The 14,411-nt window shown below is 30.2% G+C and overlaps 1 protein-coding gene across 1 annotated transcript; it reads right to left on the bottom strand.

Moving 5' to 3' along the window:
- Positions 1-2,384: 2,384 nt before the first annotated feature.
- Positions 2,385-10,169, bottom strand: LOC114191530 (chorismate synthase, chloroplastic). The gene is made up of 13 exons (XM_028080745.1): positions 9,810-10,169; positions 9,013-9,163; positions 8,749-8,825; positions 8,606-8,664; positions 8,426-8,509; positions 8,241-8,333; positions 6,972-7,052; positions 5,957-6,088; positions 3,923-4,025; positions 3,726-3,820; positions 3,555-3,620; positions 3,228-3,312; positions 2,385-2,904 (listed from the first exon to the last, which is right to left on the bottom strand). The coding sequence occupies exons 1-13, from the start codon at positions 9,943-9,945 to the stop codon at positions 2,759-2,761; spliced, it is 1,308 nt and encodes a 435-aa protein (XP_027936546.1). The 5' UTR covers positions 9,946-10,169; the 3' UTR covers positions 2,385-2,758.
- Positions 10,170-14,411: the final 4,242 nt, after the last annotated feature.

Below are 14,411 nucleotides of genomic sequence, written 5' to 3' on the forward strand. Positions count from 1 at the left end.
AAAAATAATTGGTATCATGAGTTTGATTCACAACAAATAATTGTGCTGAGAGTGACAACAATTATGACGGAGGTTGAGTGGGCCGAATCACAGTCAATATGTTGATAAGAAAATAAAACAAACTCTAAATTATGGATCTAGTTTAATGTGTTTGTTTAAACTTTTTGAAGAAAAATCAAAATCCATTGTTTAATAATAATATGTCTGATTATTTGCAGAAGTTATTTTGAGTTTTTTTTTTTTTTTACATAAAAAAGCTGAAATCATAACCAATTTTTTGAAATAAAAAGTGTTTTGTCGGAATTGTGACTAAATAAAGTACTATTTTTAAACAACTACCCTAAGCCTTCAGTTGGAGTGAACGGTAAAACCCATCAAGGGACGACTTTAAAATTAAAATAAGTTGGGTTCGTTCTCAATTTGCCTTTACTAACCATGATTGGACTTTTAATATTGTTCGTGCTCCTTTGTTAAGAAACAAAATGGATGAGGCTCGGCTTAAAATAAAGTAAAACTGAATATACGTGTATCATTCATTCAATTTAAAATTTTCATAATGTTAACAGCATACACTTTATTTTTTGAAAGATCTATTAAATTGTCCTTTCAAATATTAAACGTATATGTTTCCCTCTCTCTATTTCTATATACTATTTCACTTTTAATTTCCAAGTCATGTTAACTACTATTTTACAAAAAATCACTAAAAGTATCTTGCAATTTATTTTACCAGAAAGATGTGAGCATCAACCTGCCAACCAATGCGTGAATGTACTTATACTCCCTGAGGCAGTGTTTATGGGAGCGATGATTTATTAAAGAAAGCAAATAACTCTATCTTCGTATAGAAATATGATCTGCATTGATTAACTGCAGTATAAGCATAACATTACCCACATGTCCTTGCTTTCTTTTTTTCTTCTCTGCAACGATCCATGTATGGACAATTAAATTTAGGTTAAAGGTTTTTTTCCTTTAACTTTTATGAAAATTAAAATTAGTCCTTCTTCAAAATTTTAGTCTAATTTAGTCCTCTAACTTTAGAACTGCGTGAATTTAATCCTTTTAACAAAATCTTGTTAAATTTACTTAACCTTTCAAAAGCCTTTTATGATAATTTCGTAGCTAATATTAAAACAAAAATGTGTCAAACAATGTGATCAACTCAAATGCTATCATGAAATGTGTTTGAAACGTTAAATAAAATTAACAAAATTTGGTTAAATGACTAATTCCACATAGTTCTAAAGTTGAAAGATTTAATTAGGCCAAAGTTTTAAATATGGACTAATTCCAATTTTCACAAAAAAGTTGAGGGACTAAAAACATATTTAACACATTAAAATTCTATGCATAAAGTTAATCCACATGTTACTTTATATTTAATAAAGATAAAATTAATTAATATTATTAACTTTTAATGTAATATATATTTAAAACTATATATTTTTTTATTAATTTTAACTAAATAGTTTAATTTTCTATCATTTTAACTACCCGTACAAAAGAGAGTAATCTTGAATTTTAATATATTAATTCAACTTTTTAATCTATCACATTAACAAATAATTCACAAATTTTTACAAACATTCTCTTCATCTATCCCTTCAAACAAGCAACACTATAATTCTTTTTCACCTTCTCAAATTCATCCACTCACTGTTTCAAATCTTCTCCCCAATCCAAACACACCCTAAAATATATATCTACCTACGTTTTGGTTTTGTTGAAATAATTCAGGGCTACAATGTCATTATTATTCTTTTCTTTTAAAAAGACTTTTGGTTACTAGAAAATCATTTTGTCTTCGTTTCAGACTGATTATTTCAAAATATTAAATAATTTCCCTCCTACATTAACCATTATTTTTAGTGAAATTCTAAAAATCGTTCTTATTGAAAAAAATAAATAAAATAAAAGAGACCCGCAATGTTAAAATATATGTATGGATACAACAAGAATGACTGAAACCTTCTGTTGCCACTATTCATGTCCATATTTCAGACAGCATGAAAGAAAAAGGCCACAGTTTTGTTAATTTGAGTCAACTATATTGTGATATTAGGCCACAGTTTTGTTAATTTGAGTCAACTATATTGTGATATTTTATGATTTAGTGTGATAATTTGTAGTGGTACGCACTTATGTTCTACTTCTTACATACCAAATAGCTTATGTTCTACTTCTTACATACCAAATAGCTAAGTATTTTGTCCAGATTATATTTGAACAAGTTAAGGAATCTGTCACCGCTACTACTGTAAAATTTCGCCAAAAAATTGTGAAGTTTAAGAACATATAAACAAGCAAAAAGTAACGCATCAAAGTACAAAATTGCATTGTAATTAGCAATCACAGTGCATAATATATTATGAACAGCCAGCTAAACTTCCCAAAGCTTTCATTTATTGAAATGCATAGCAACACTTGCTAGACCAAAAACTGTTACACTTCTCAGTATATAATTCCAATTCACTTTAAGGATACATCTCGGTGCTTTTGCGACCAGGTTTTCAAGAAACGATGTTCACCCTCGAAATGAAAAAAGAGAAAATAAAAAGAAACACAGATTAACTTACACTAATACAAGAAGATAGATTGCATTCGCCAAAATAGCTGCCAGGAGGCGAACATACAGACTAGGAGACGGATCCTCGCAAGAGGAAACTAGAACTTTCATCAAAATGAATTTACCGTCAACTAAACACTATAGCCAGAAGGCAGACAAATACTGATTTATGTACCCTCTTCATATTCTTCAGAATGGTACTTCTTCTGGCTCTAATTCGGGCACCAAGGGTTCTTGCAAATCTAAGTTTACAGGAAACAGATTACACTGTGCATATTGTGCCATCAACTGGTCCACAAGAACCAAAGCTACCATTGCCTCTACCATGGGTACAGCTGCAAGCCCAATCCAACAAAATTTTCAGAGATTTTATTTTCTAGTGATTAATATTCAAGCAAGAGTTAAAAACTTAAAATGTCATGATTGAAAATCATGCACACACATAATACTCAATTGTCCTTTCTTTCTGACATTAGATTTAGATGTCTTTTAAGGAAAAGTTGTCATGTAACAAATTATCTTGCCCTTCAGTTCAATGTTAATAGTTCTAAACACTGTCCTCTCAGTAACTTAGATGAATTATATTTGAGATGAAGTTAAAATAATGAATTAAAGATAATACAAACAGCATTCTAACTAAAAAAGCAGGGTTATCAACCTCTTGGGACAACACAAGGATCATGGCGACCACGGGCTATCAGCTCTGTTTCCTTTTTATCCCGAGTCACAGTATGTTGCTTCTTCTGCAAAAGTGTAACACCATGTTCACTTAATATAAAATACACATGGTAATACAAAAAATGATGAAATACAAAAATCACTGTTAAGAGATTACTAAAGTTACTCTAAAATATCCTAGATAGTCTAACAAGAAAAAATACTGTGAAAGATATCGTGAACATATCAGATTGGCTAGGCTAGTAATGTGTTTTTAATGGATGGATGGGACAGTGATGAAGATAGAAAAAGACGAGATTAAACTTACTCCAATAGTCGATGTTGGCTTGAAAGCTATTCTCATATTAATGATTTCCCCATTGGAAATTCCACCCTGATTGTCAATACAGATAATTTAAGTAACACAAATATAGACACATGACCATCATCGTGCACATCTAGAAACAACTGATTAGTAACTGTAGAACAGCACAAATACCTGTATCCCACCAGAGCGATTTGTTCTTGTTCTTGTCCTTCCATGTTCATCTATATAGAACTCGTCATTGTGTTCACTTCCAGTCAAAAAGGTGCCTATAATGATTTCATTAAGCCGTCAAAACACACCTCGGACACAAGTTATCAAAGAAACGACGTTGTTTAATTGGTACCAATAATACAAGCAAGTTCCAGTACCTGCAAACCCAGAACCAAACTGAAAGCCCTTGGTTGCAGGCAAAGACATAACAGCTTTAGCCAACTCAGCCTCAAGTTTGTCAAACACTGGTGAACCAAGACCCTGAGAAATAATAAGGTCATGTTTATTCTAAGTGGAAAATTAATAGAAAAAATCGAATAATATAAATAAAAATTACCAGGTGCTAGGATGAGAACTAAGACGTGCCTTAAGATATCAAGGAAGATTCAAAGTTGCAAAAAAACAAGCATGGTTTCAAAGCAGAGTGTTTTTCTCTCAAGCTAATTATTAAATTATTGTATAACCGGGACAAAATAACTTAGAGAAATCCGATATTTATGGACGTAAGCTACAACTTAATTTTTGCAGAAGTAAATTATACTATGCAAGGAAGGGAAGTTCCGAAACTCGTAGATGACTAAAGAGTAAATCTTTACAGAGTCTAGTAATGGCCAAATTTCGACCATATTCTGCACAAGATTTCATGTCATGTGTATTTATTAGATTCATTTATTATCAGCAGGCACTACTACAGGTAGGTAGGGTTATCGCTAAAAATTAGAAATATTCTTTGAAAAGAAAAAAAAAGGCTTAAATACCTTATTATATGTTCCCAGAAAATTTAACAAACGTTGACTTTGATACCTAAAAAATGTTTACCATTTGAACCCGGATTTTATTAGAAATACACATTTAGTACCTATCATTAGAATTACTCCCTTAAAGTGACGATATGAAATGACAAGCGGATCATTGACATGTTGCACAACTTGATCATGCCTCAGCATCACTTAACAAAGAAATCGAATGACAGGAACTAAAATCATGTATTTCTAACCAAATCATGGATTTAACCAAAGAAATGAAACAAAACCAAAATTGGTTAATGCTTTGCATTCATTTACTTTTTTCTTTTAATAAATTTTTATGTGATAACAAATGATTGATGTAGTTTTGAGTATCAGTATAGTTGAGATATCAAAATTCATAGCAAAGCCTAGTATGAGCTTATTTGGGATTAATCTGTTGAGAAGAAAAACATATTTAAGCAGAGTTGTCAATAGAAAATTGTGGAAAATTGTGAAAAGTTTAAAATGAATTCTTCACAGAAAAGTGATGATACGAAATGACAAACGGGTTATTGACATGCTCCAAAACTTGATTATGCCTCAGCATCACTTAACAAAGCAAATCAAATGACAGTTACTAAAAATATGTATTTCTAACCAAATCAAGGATTTAACCAAGGAAACGAAACAAAAACAAAATTGGTTAATGCTTTGTATTTGTTTTTTTTTAATTAATTATTATGTAATAACAAATGATTGATGTACTTTTGAATGTCAGTATAGTTGAGATATCAAAATTCACAATGATGTCTAGTATAAGTTTATTTGGGATTAATCTGTTAAGAAGAAAAACATATTTAAGCAGAGTTGTCAATAGAAAATTGTGAAAAGCTTAAAATTTACTACTATGTCATACAGTGGATGGCGTCACAGGCAAATAGCAGAAATCACATAGTGGGCACATTTTTATTGTATAAGAGAGAATAAGAATATGAAAAAGAAAAAAAAGAACTTGAAATTTGGAAGAAAGCGTTGTTAAAAAAGAGAAAAGTAAAAGAAGGGAGAGATTAAAGAACCAAGGGGAAGATTTAAGAAAGGAGAAAACAAAATTTTTGAAAAGAGTATTGTTACCAGTAAAAACTTAGGTGTTGACTGAAAGAAAATGTTTTGAGTGTTTAGAGTTTTGGAAGAGAAGGGTTGATGTCTAAGTTTAAGAGGAAAGAAATTTTAGTCATAGAATAATACTCAAAGGTTGCATGGCCTGGAAATCAAAAGGCTAATGTCGGGTTTATTTTAAAAGTAAAGAAGTCCAAGTTAATAAGTAAAATGTAAAAACACGAATAGCATAAAAAAACAAAGAGACCATTAAATAAAAGCACTAGACACTAATATTGCGTCACTATAACCCGATACTTAGCAGCACTGTATTTATTTCAGTTGATAGAGAACGGTTGAAAGACTTACACGAGGACAGTTCCTAACAATGCATGTTACAACTCCACCAACAGAATCACCTCTCACTCGCACAGCATCAATTGCAGCAATCATCTTCTCTGCATATTCAGGGTCTGGACATCGAACAATGTTACTTTCAATCTGAAAATTTTCCCAACAAGATTGGCAAACCAGGAATTTAGTTTCATAATTGCAAAAATGAAATAATGATAATTACATCAATAAAAAGCAATCTCAATATAAGTTATAACAATAAGCAATTAAATTGGAGGACATCATTCTGAACAGGACAGTATGATGGCACCTGTTCAATAAAAGTGGCAAACCATAAATTTGGCCCCAGAATTGCAAGAATATAATAATTATAACAAGACCAAACAAAAGTATTGTCGATAGAAGATATAGCAATAAGCAATCAATTTGGGAGACTTCATCCTTACAGGACAGTATGATGACACCTGTTCAATAAAATAAATAATAGGATATTCACATAATGATTATTTTAAAAAAGTATTAGTTTATTTATTTTCTTGGTTATTAAGAACAAATAGATTTCACATGTAACTCTCAATAACTTATCATCAGCTATTCATGGACTAATTATACATTTGTATTCTATAATTTGTTGTAAGATCAAGTTTACTAGACCAATAAATGTGCATGTGCATATTATTGACCTGAAATTCAGCTTTGGCCTTGAGATGGTAAACGTATTTATCACCCATTTCCTTAGTAATGGTAAAAGTCATTTCCTTAGTAATGTTTATGGCTAATGCTCGGAATGTTGAAGTTTCAGTTTAAATCAAACAACAAACATAAATTGCAAAATGTACTCCATTGCCAATAAGCAGGCTCAATCAAAATATTTGATAGCTGGCTATATTCAAAATCCATTAAAGAAAACATAAAAATAAAACAGATAGTCATCTCCATGTTTAGAATACACGACATTCACTTCAAACAGTTTTACAAAGGAAACACCAAGGCCACCAGTGCACGCATAAATGAATATTAACTTTAATACCTGATGAAGCGTCAGAGTGTCATGATCAATAAGGTCCTCGGGAAGAATAACCTTATGAACTTGAGAGACGTATGCTAGAATCTGAAAAATAAGGAACCTTTAGCTAGGATGTTTCTTAAGGAATTGGCAAATAAAACTTGTTACATGTATGTAAATTGTTATATCTATATCAACCATCCATCGATGACTAAAGATTTGCCTTTTGTAAAAACAAAATCAGAATAGAGAGAGACTGATCTGGCAAAGTTAGGCCCTGACAGACAGATGCAAGCTGACCTTACATATGATCAGTAGGGATAAGATGCCAATTCAGTGATCAATGTAATCCATGTTAGTCTTTGGAAGTTCATTTCTTAGGGTAATGTTTCTTTAAAATCATCAAACTCACGCAAGTATATGTGCACTCAATGAAAATGACATAAAGATCAACATGGATAGGATGTCGACTCAGTGATCACTGCAACTTACACTAGTCATTTAGACATTTATTTCTTAGGTTCATGTTTCTTAATCATCACTTCCTCTAATTTAGGAGATAATAGTCATATTGCGTTTCAGAAGGAATTTTGGGTGAAGAATGTTTACTTCGTTGAGGCTTTTGACACCTTTATCATCTGTTTTCCGTTCATAAACAACCATTGAGAACTTTTGTTTCATTCAGGGTCCAAATTTACTTGGATGTTGGAACTTTCATTTCAGCAGAAATCCTTTATACTTCTATGTGAATCTACAACTGATCCGGAGGGAGGGATAGCACTTTGGATTCTTCTGGTGTTATTTTACATCTTTTTGGTTTCAAACTAAAAATCATGAAAAATTCCTTCTTGACAAATTCATTTGCATCTCAAGAGGTCCTTTAAGACAAGTCTTTCACTTTAATGGCAGTGTTTGACTTCTGCAGCTAATAGGCCTCACCGAGACATGTTATGTGTAGATCTAATTTAGAAATAGAAGGCTTCTTATTTTTGCATAGATGGTTAAATTCCTATGAAAGGGTCTTGGTGGTCAGTGGGTGCATCCTCTAACTTTGGGACAATTATATCGTGATTAATTTCAAAAGCTAAAACTTGTAGCAATCTATGGTTTCTGCAGTTCTAGAAGCAAATAAAAGAACCAAAACCCATGAATTTGTAAAAATTACAATACAAACATGGATATAGAAAAGCTAAGATGTACTTAAAATAATATATCCTTCTTGATCAGTTATAAAACAGAAAAACAAAAAGGACTGCCACAAAGAAGAATAAACTCATGAGACAAGTAACATACCTCAGTTCCAGAAAAATCTTTAAGAATTTTCTTAGCAACAGCACCAGAAGCAACCCTTCCAATTGTTTCTCTTGCAGAAGATCTACCGCCACCCTTAAGCATAATAGAGTTCAGATGTATGAGTTATTAAATATACATATCACATTGAAAAAATGTTGGACTCATTACAATAAAAAAGTCAGCACCTGAACTGATCTGACACCATACTTCATGTCATAGGTGGCATCTGCATGGGAAGGCCTATAAGCTAATGACATCTCACTATAGTCCTGAAAAAATTTCCCATAGTACAATATTTTAGCAGCTTGAATTATGATAGTAGTTTCTTTGCTTGTCATAAACAAGCTCTAGCGTTAGATACTAACATTTCCTCTTTGATCTGTATTGGGTACAAATACATGAATTGGAGTTCCAGTGGTAAGTCCTGCAATTAACAGATTATACTTCAAACCTAATTTCATGAAACATACAATTTTCCAAGCTAAGAATAATCGGAAGAAATATTCACCTTCGGAGACTCCTGAAAATATTTTACATGTATCAGTCTCCTTTCTAGGAGTCGTAATTCGGCTCTGACCTGGCCTCCTATACATGAGAAATGACGCAATTATTTTAAGACATGTTGCATCAGAAGCAATCACGACCTACCATTCATAAATGTCATATTCCCTAACTAGCAGTTTAGCACAGATTTTCAATCCAAACACCAAAGTGTTTTCTCACAGTGCAAGTAGTTCAATGAAGCTAAATAGATGGTTTGAGAGACAAATACCTTCTGTCAAGATCCACTTGCATGTCAGCTTCAGAGAGAGGTATGCGAGGAGGACATCCATCGATGACACAGCCAACACCTCCTCCATGAGATTCTCCGTATGTAGTCACACGAAAGTGATTCCCATATGTACTCCCAGCCGCCTGTATCTCTGTAATATGTCAACAGTCTAAGAAAGTTAAAAACCATCCATCTCAATTCCATTACTTTAGAATTTATCATATACTTCAATCCTACTTATTGAATTCGAAATTATAATGAAAACCGAAAAAAAAAACATGGTTTAAGAAATATTAATTCCTAGCAGCTAAAAGAAGATATGAAACAAAAGAAAATTCAGACTACACCTACATGAAAATGTGAGCATAGAAGTTAAATAGCAGCGGCACCAAAAGGTATGCAATACAAACAACGGAGGTTTGAGAAGTGTGACATCCAATTTCATTTAAAACGATTTGTTTTCAGAAATTCTTACAAAAATTACTTAATAACAATGTCACAACGCATTCCTTGCAACAAATTACAACCGATACCAGAAACCTAGATGCACGAATTCAGCGAATGATTTGAAATATACAGCAGATAAAATCGATTCAGCTAAGCAAATGAACGAACAGAAAAGAGAAACACGAAAAAAAAAAACGAGGAGCAGATTCTAGTAGCTGATTTATCTGAAAATTAATTCCGAGTGATCACCTAAATCAATAAGAATTAAAATATAAGCGAAGAAGAAAAAAACGCAAAACTAAGGATTAGTTGAAAATGAAACTATTAACGGACACAGAGAGAGGACTGACGGAGTCTCTTAGGAAGACGAGGACGGAGCGAGAGCCGGAGATAACCGGGAGAGAGAGATCGGAGATCGGAATTGAGAGAAGCGAAGGCGGAGAGAGCGTCGGTTGAGAATGGTTTGGTGGAGAGAGAAGACGCCATTGAAACTGGAATTCGTAACACGCCACAGAGAATTAGATTGAATGAGGAACAAAAGCAATTACAGTGATATGATGTGATCCTATCAAGTTTGGTTGTTGAGCTGAGGAAAAAGAAGAATAGAGGGAGGTTGGTGTATGGTTTGGTTTGGTGGCAATGGGTGTAATTATGAAAGGTGAGAAATACAAGTGGCCACCACCTACCCACCACCCTTCGCGCTTCGATATCGTGTTTGGTGTGCGGGTACGGACCCGCTTATGTCCATCTCTAGTGTTTGGTATAATCCTAACATTGCTACTTGCCATTCCAAATTATTAATTACAGTTACAATTTATCAGATAGGCTATGAATTATTTAAGAAAATATTTTTCAGAAGTAGAAAAACTGAGCTTCCAAAATAAATAAATAGAAAATGTTAAATTTAATATTTTAAGTTGATTTTAGATTTGGTATGAAATTCGATTCTTGAGTTGAAAATTGAGAGAATTGTGATCATTATAGATCAGAAATTAAATTTATATTATAGATTTTGAATTTGGAACAACTATTTGTATATAATTAATATTAATATTTTATTTATGAGTTCTTGGATTAGTGGCGTTTTGAAATTTATGGTTAAAGTGCATGATATATCGATGGTCCGATAGAGTTAAGTGAACCCACATAGGTCCACTCATGGTTAGCCCTAACCTATGGAACTTTTGGGCTGGTTTGGTCCTGTGAATTTTTTCTTATGTGTTTTTTTTTTTACAAAATTGATACCTTCTGAATGTGGTCAAGTTGATAGTTTTACAAAATGCAAGTTATTTCATTTCGCATACTTAGGTTAGAATTTGACAAAAATAAATTTTCTTATGTTGTTAAATTTTGTCTAAGTGAGACTGTGTTGGTCAAATAACTTATATATATGTTGGGATTGTTGGATTTGAAGTTGAAAGGTGTCATGTGTATATCAACGTATTGAAATATTTTAAGATGTTATTTTGTATGAATATTGGTTTTTTTCAGTTGATAATTATTGATTGAAATGGAATCTAATATGTTGAATAAAATCCTTCGAGATCAAATATTTACAATGATATAATAATAGTTTTTTTTTTAACATTGAACATAAAAACTTTTTATTCGAATAAATTATATTATTTTAAAGATGATTTAAATTATATAGATTAAAACATCACATATTGTTAGAAGTTGAAAATTTATTTTAACCACTTATAAATCTCAAGTGCTTACAGTAAATAACATTTTAATTTTTTTATTTTGTGACATTGATTATTTATTTTTTATTGTGACTGTATTTTGTACTTTAGAAAATAAATATTAGCCTGAATAGATATAAGCACCTAGTACAACTTGAATATATATATATAAATATATATATATATATATATATATATATATATATTTGTTGTGGTACTTTATTTTGTAAATATAAAATAAATTATATGGAATGTTACATTTATAGCTCTAAAGTTGGTTTAATTGATATATCAACGAAGAGAAAGTGAGTTGTAACTTTGCAATTTATTTAGAAATGTTTGTATTTTCAAAATTTTTACTCGATATATTGATGTTAAAAGGTTTTTAGTATTTAGAAAATCCGATACTCTTGTTACTCAATGAAAACAATTACTCTGACGTGTTGAACATAATTCCAAAAACAAGTTGTATTATATATATATATATATATATATATATATATATATATATATATATATATATATATATATATATATATATATATATATCTGAGAATACATCGGCCACCAAGATTTGAAATGTTTTCAACTTACATATACCGGGTCAAAATGATATCATGCTGGTATGGACCGGATCTTTATATTATTGACGTAGGGAACCATGATCTTTTTTTATATATATTTATATAATTTAATATATGATTTCAATTTTTTTTAAAATTTAATATATTTTTAATATATTTTATTTTTAAAATTTTTATATATCTATATTTATATATAAAGTAAAAATTTTCTCTTTTTTGTTCACTTTTGTTTTTCAATTTATTTTTTAAACAATTTTAAAAAATTTAAATTATTATTTTATTAATTTTTTAAGTGATCATTTGTTTATTTAACTCTTTTTTTTCAATTTGAATGTTTTTTTTTTAAATAATCATAATAAATGAAATTTATTTACAAGTTAGAATATAATTAGCGGTTACAAATTTACAGTAAATCAACTTTTACATAATATCATAAATTAGGGTGAGTGATTCCTAATTATCAGGTGCGGACTCAATAATATAAATACATATTATGTGGTCTTATTATACAGACAGTGCATTTAGAACATATACAATTCTTTATGGTATCAAAGTCCTACTTAAAGTTTATCTCAGAAATATTTTTTAGACACTCTATCCTGCTCGTTATCGGGCCATTATCAGACCATCCAATTCTAAATTCGCGTACGGTATGTATATATCTCGACGTGTGTTGGAAGTCTCACATCAACTAGAGATAAGGTAATTTTATTAGAGCTGTGTGTTAGAAGTCTCACATCAACTAAAGATAAGACAATTTTATACTATATAAATAGAGTGCAAACCTTATCTTGCAAGTCATATTGGTTGGGTTGAGTTAGGCTTAAAAGTTCACTTATTAACACAGTAAAATTATAAAAATTATTTACATTTAATTTTATAATTATAATAATGATAATAATAATTTTATTATTTTTTATTATAATAAAAAATTAAATACAATGATTTTTTTTGTTTATATAAAAGTTACTTTTGGTATAATTACTATTTTGGTTCTTATTTTCATTCAAAAATATCAAGTTGATCCTTGAGTTTTTTTTTTTTTTTGAGTTTCAATTTGATCTTGATTTTTTAAAATTTTATACAATTTGATTTTTTTTTTGTTAAATTTATTGAAACGGGTCAATGTTTTATCATCAAAATTAAAGTTGTGAGTAAGAATGATTTACTTTGTGGATGACATAATTCTGGTGTTAATTTTGATGATAAATTATATATTCGCTTTAAAAAATTTAACGAAAAATTACCAAATTGCATTAATTTTTAAAAAATTGAGACCAAATTCAAACATAAAAAAACTAGAGAACCAACTTGAAACTTTTAGATGAAAGTATGGACCTGAAAATTAATTCAACCAATATTTTGACACTTCCAAAATATTAGTTGAAGATCTGTCATCAAGACAAAATAGTAATGATAACAAATAATTAAGTTAGGTGATAACCAAAACATAGTAACACAGTATTAAACAAAGTTAATCAAAGCGGTTAGATTCGTATAGGTAAAACATCCATAAATATAATACAAATATCATACTACACAAAGTAAATTAATTAGGTTCTATTTTTTATTAGAACATTTATTATTATTTGACTCACTTAACTAATTTGTACACTAGATATTTTTCTCCAAACACACTCCTTTCTAAGTTTGATGAGACAAAACCTAGGACATCGACTTGGAAGTTAAAGAACGTAAAAAGCGTTCATGTTTACATCTTTATAAGATATATTCGATGTTACGATAAAAGTACTTGGTATTTCCTTAAAGATACACCGTTATGTCTAGAATACTAAAATCATGCTTATAGATCAAAGTATTCAATGTGTTGAAAATTAAAACATTCAAGAAAATATTTCTTCACAAGACTTGTCCATAGATCAAATACTTATGATTTTTAGTAATTAATAAACTTTTAACTGTAAGAATGGTATAAACGGAACCGATGAAATTGTTTTTTTTTTCTTCTGGATTCGAACTTTGGACAAGTGTTCTCTCTCTATATATATATAGTAAATGAAAGTGGAATGGACTTCCAATTTCTACTTCTTAAAAGTACTCACTGGATAATTTTATGTTACTGTTTCTTCCTGCAACCATCAAATTTCTTAATGCACCCCATTACAGAAATATAGGTTTTCGAAAATTTTGATCCAAAATAAGGATGGTATGGTGGGAATTTGGTATAGGGAACTTTCATGAAAGAGAATCCTCAATACTATTGAATGAGTATTTTCCGAAAATATATTTCTGGAATTGATCTATTGTGTTTCAGAAAATAAAGTCTGGAAATTCACATATTTATGGGATGTAGGAAGAAATTTAATGGGGGTGCAAGAAGAAACAACCTTGGCCTTTTATGTTATTGCTTCTGTATCTCATAATTACTACTCACATTTCACACTAATCTTTCACAACATCAGGCCACTGCTGGTGGCAGGGTTTATTGCAGAGGAGGAGAGAAACCATGAAAAAAACTTGTTTTGAAAAATTATTACCAAGACATATTTTATATATTTTGGAAAAAAAAATTTATAATGTATTTCATGTGAGATATTCTGGAAATTTTGTTTCTGAAAGATATTATATGTATTTTAGAAAATTTGTTCTACAAATTTCATTGTACAAATTTTGTTTTGAAAATTTTGAAAAACTTAAGTTAGAAAATTTTCAAGATATATAA

The sequence above is a fragment of the Vigna unguiculata genome, chromosome 7, assembly GCF_004118075.2.
Source record: "Vigna unguiculata cultivar IT97K-499-35 chromosome 7, ASM411807v1, whole genome shotgun sequence".
Lineage (NCBI taxonomy): Eukaryota > Viridiplantae > Streptophyta > Magnoliopsida > Fabales > Fabaceae > Vigna > Vigna unguiculata.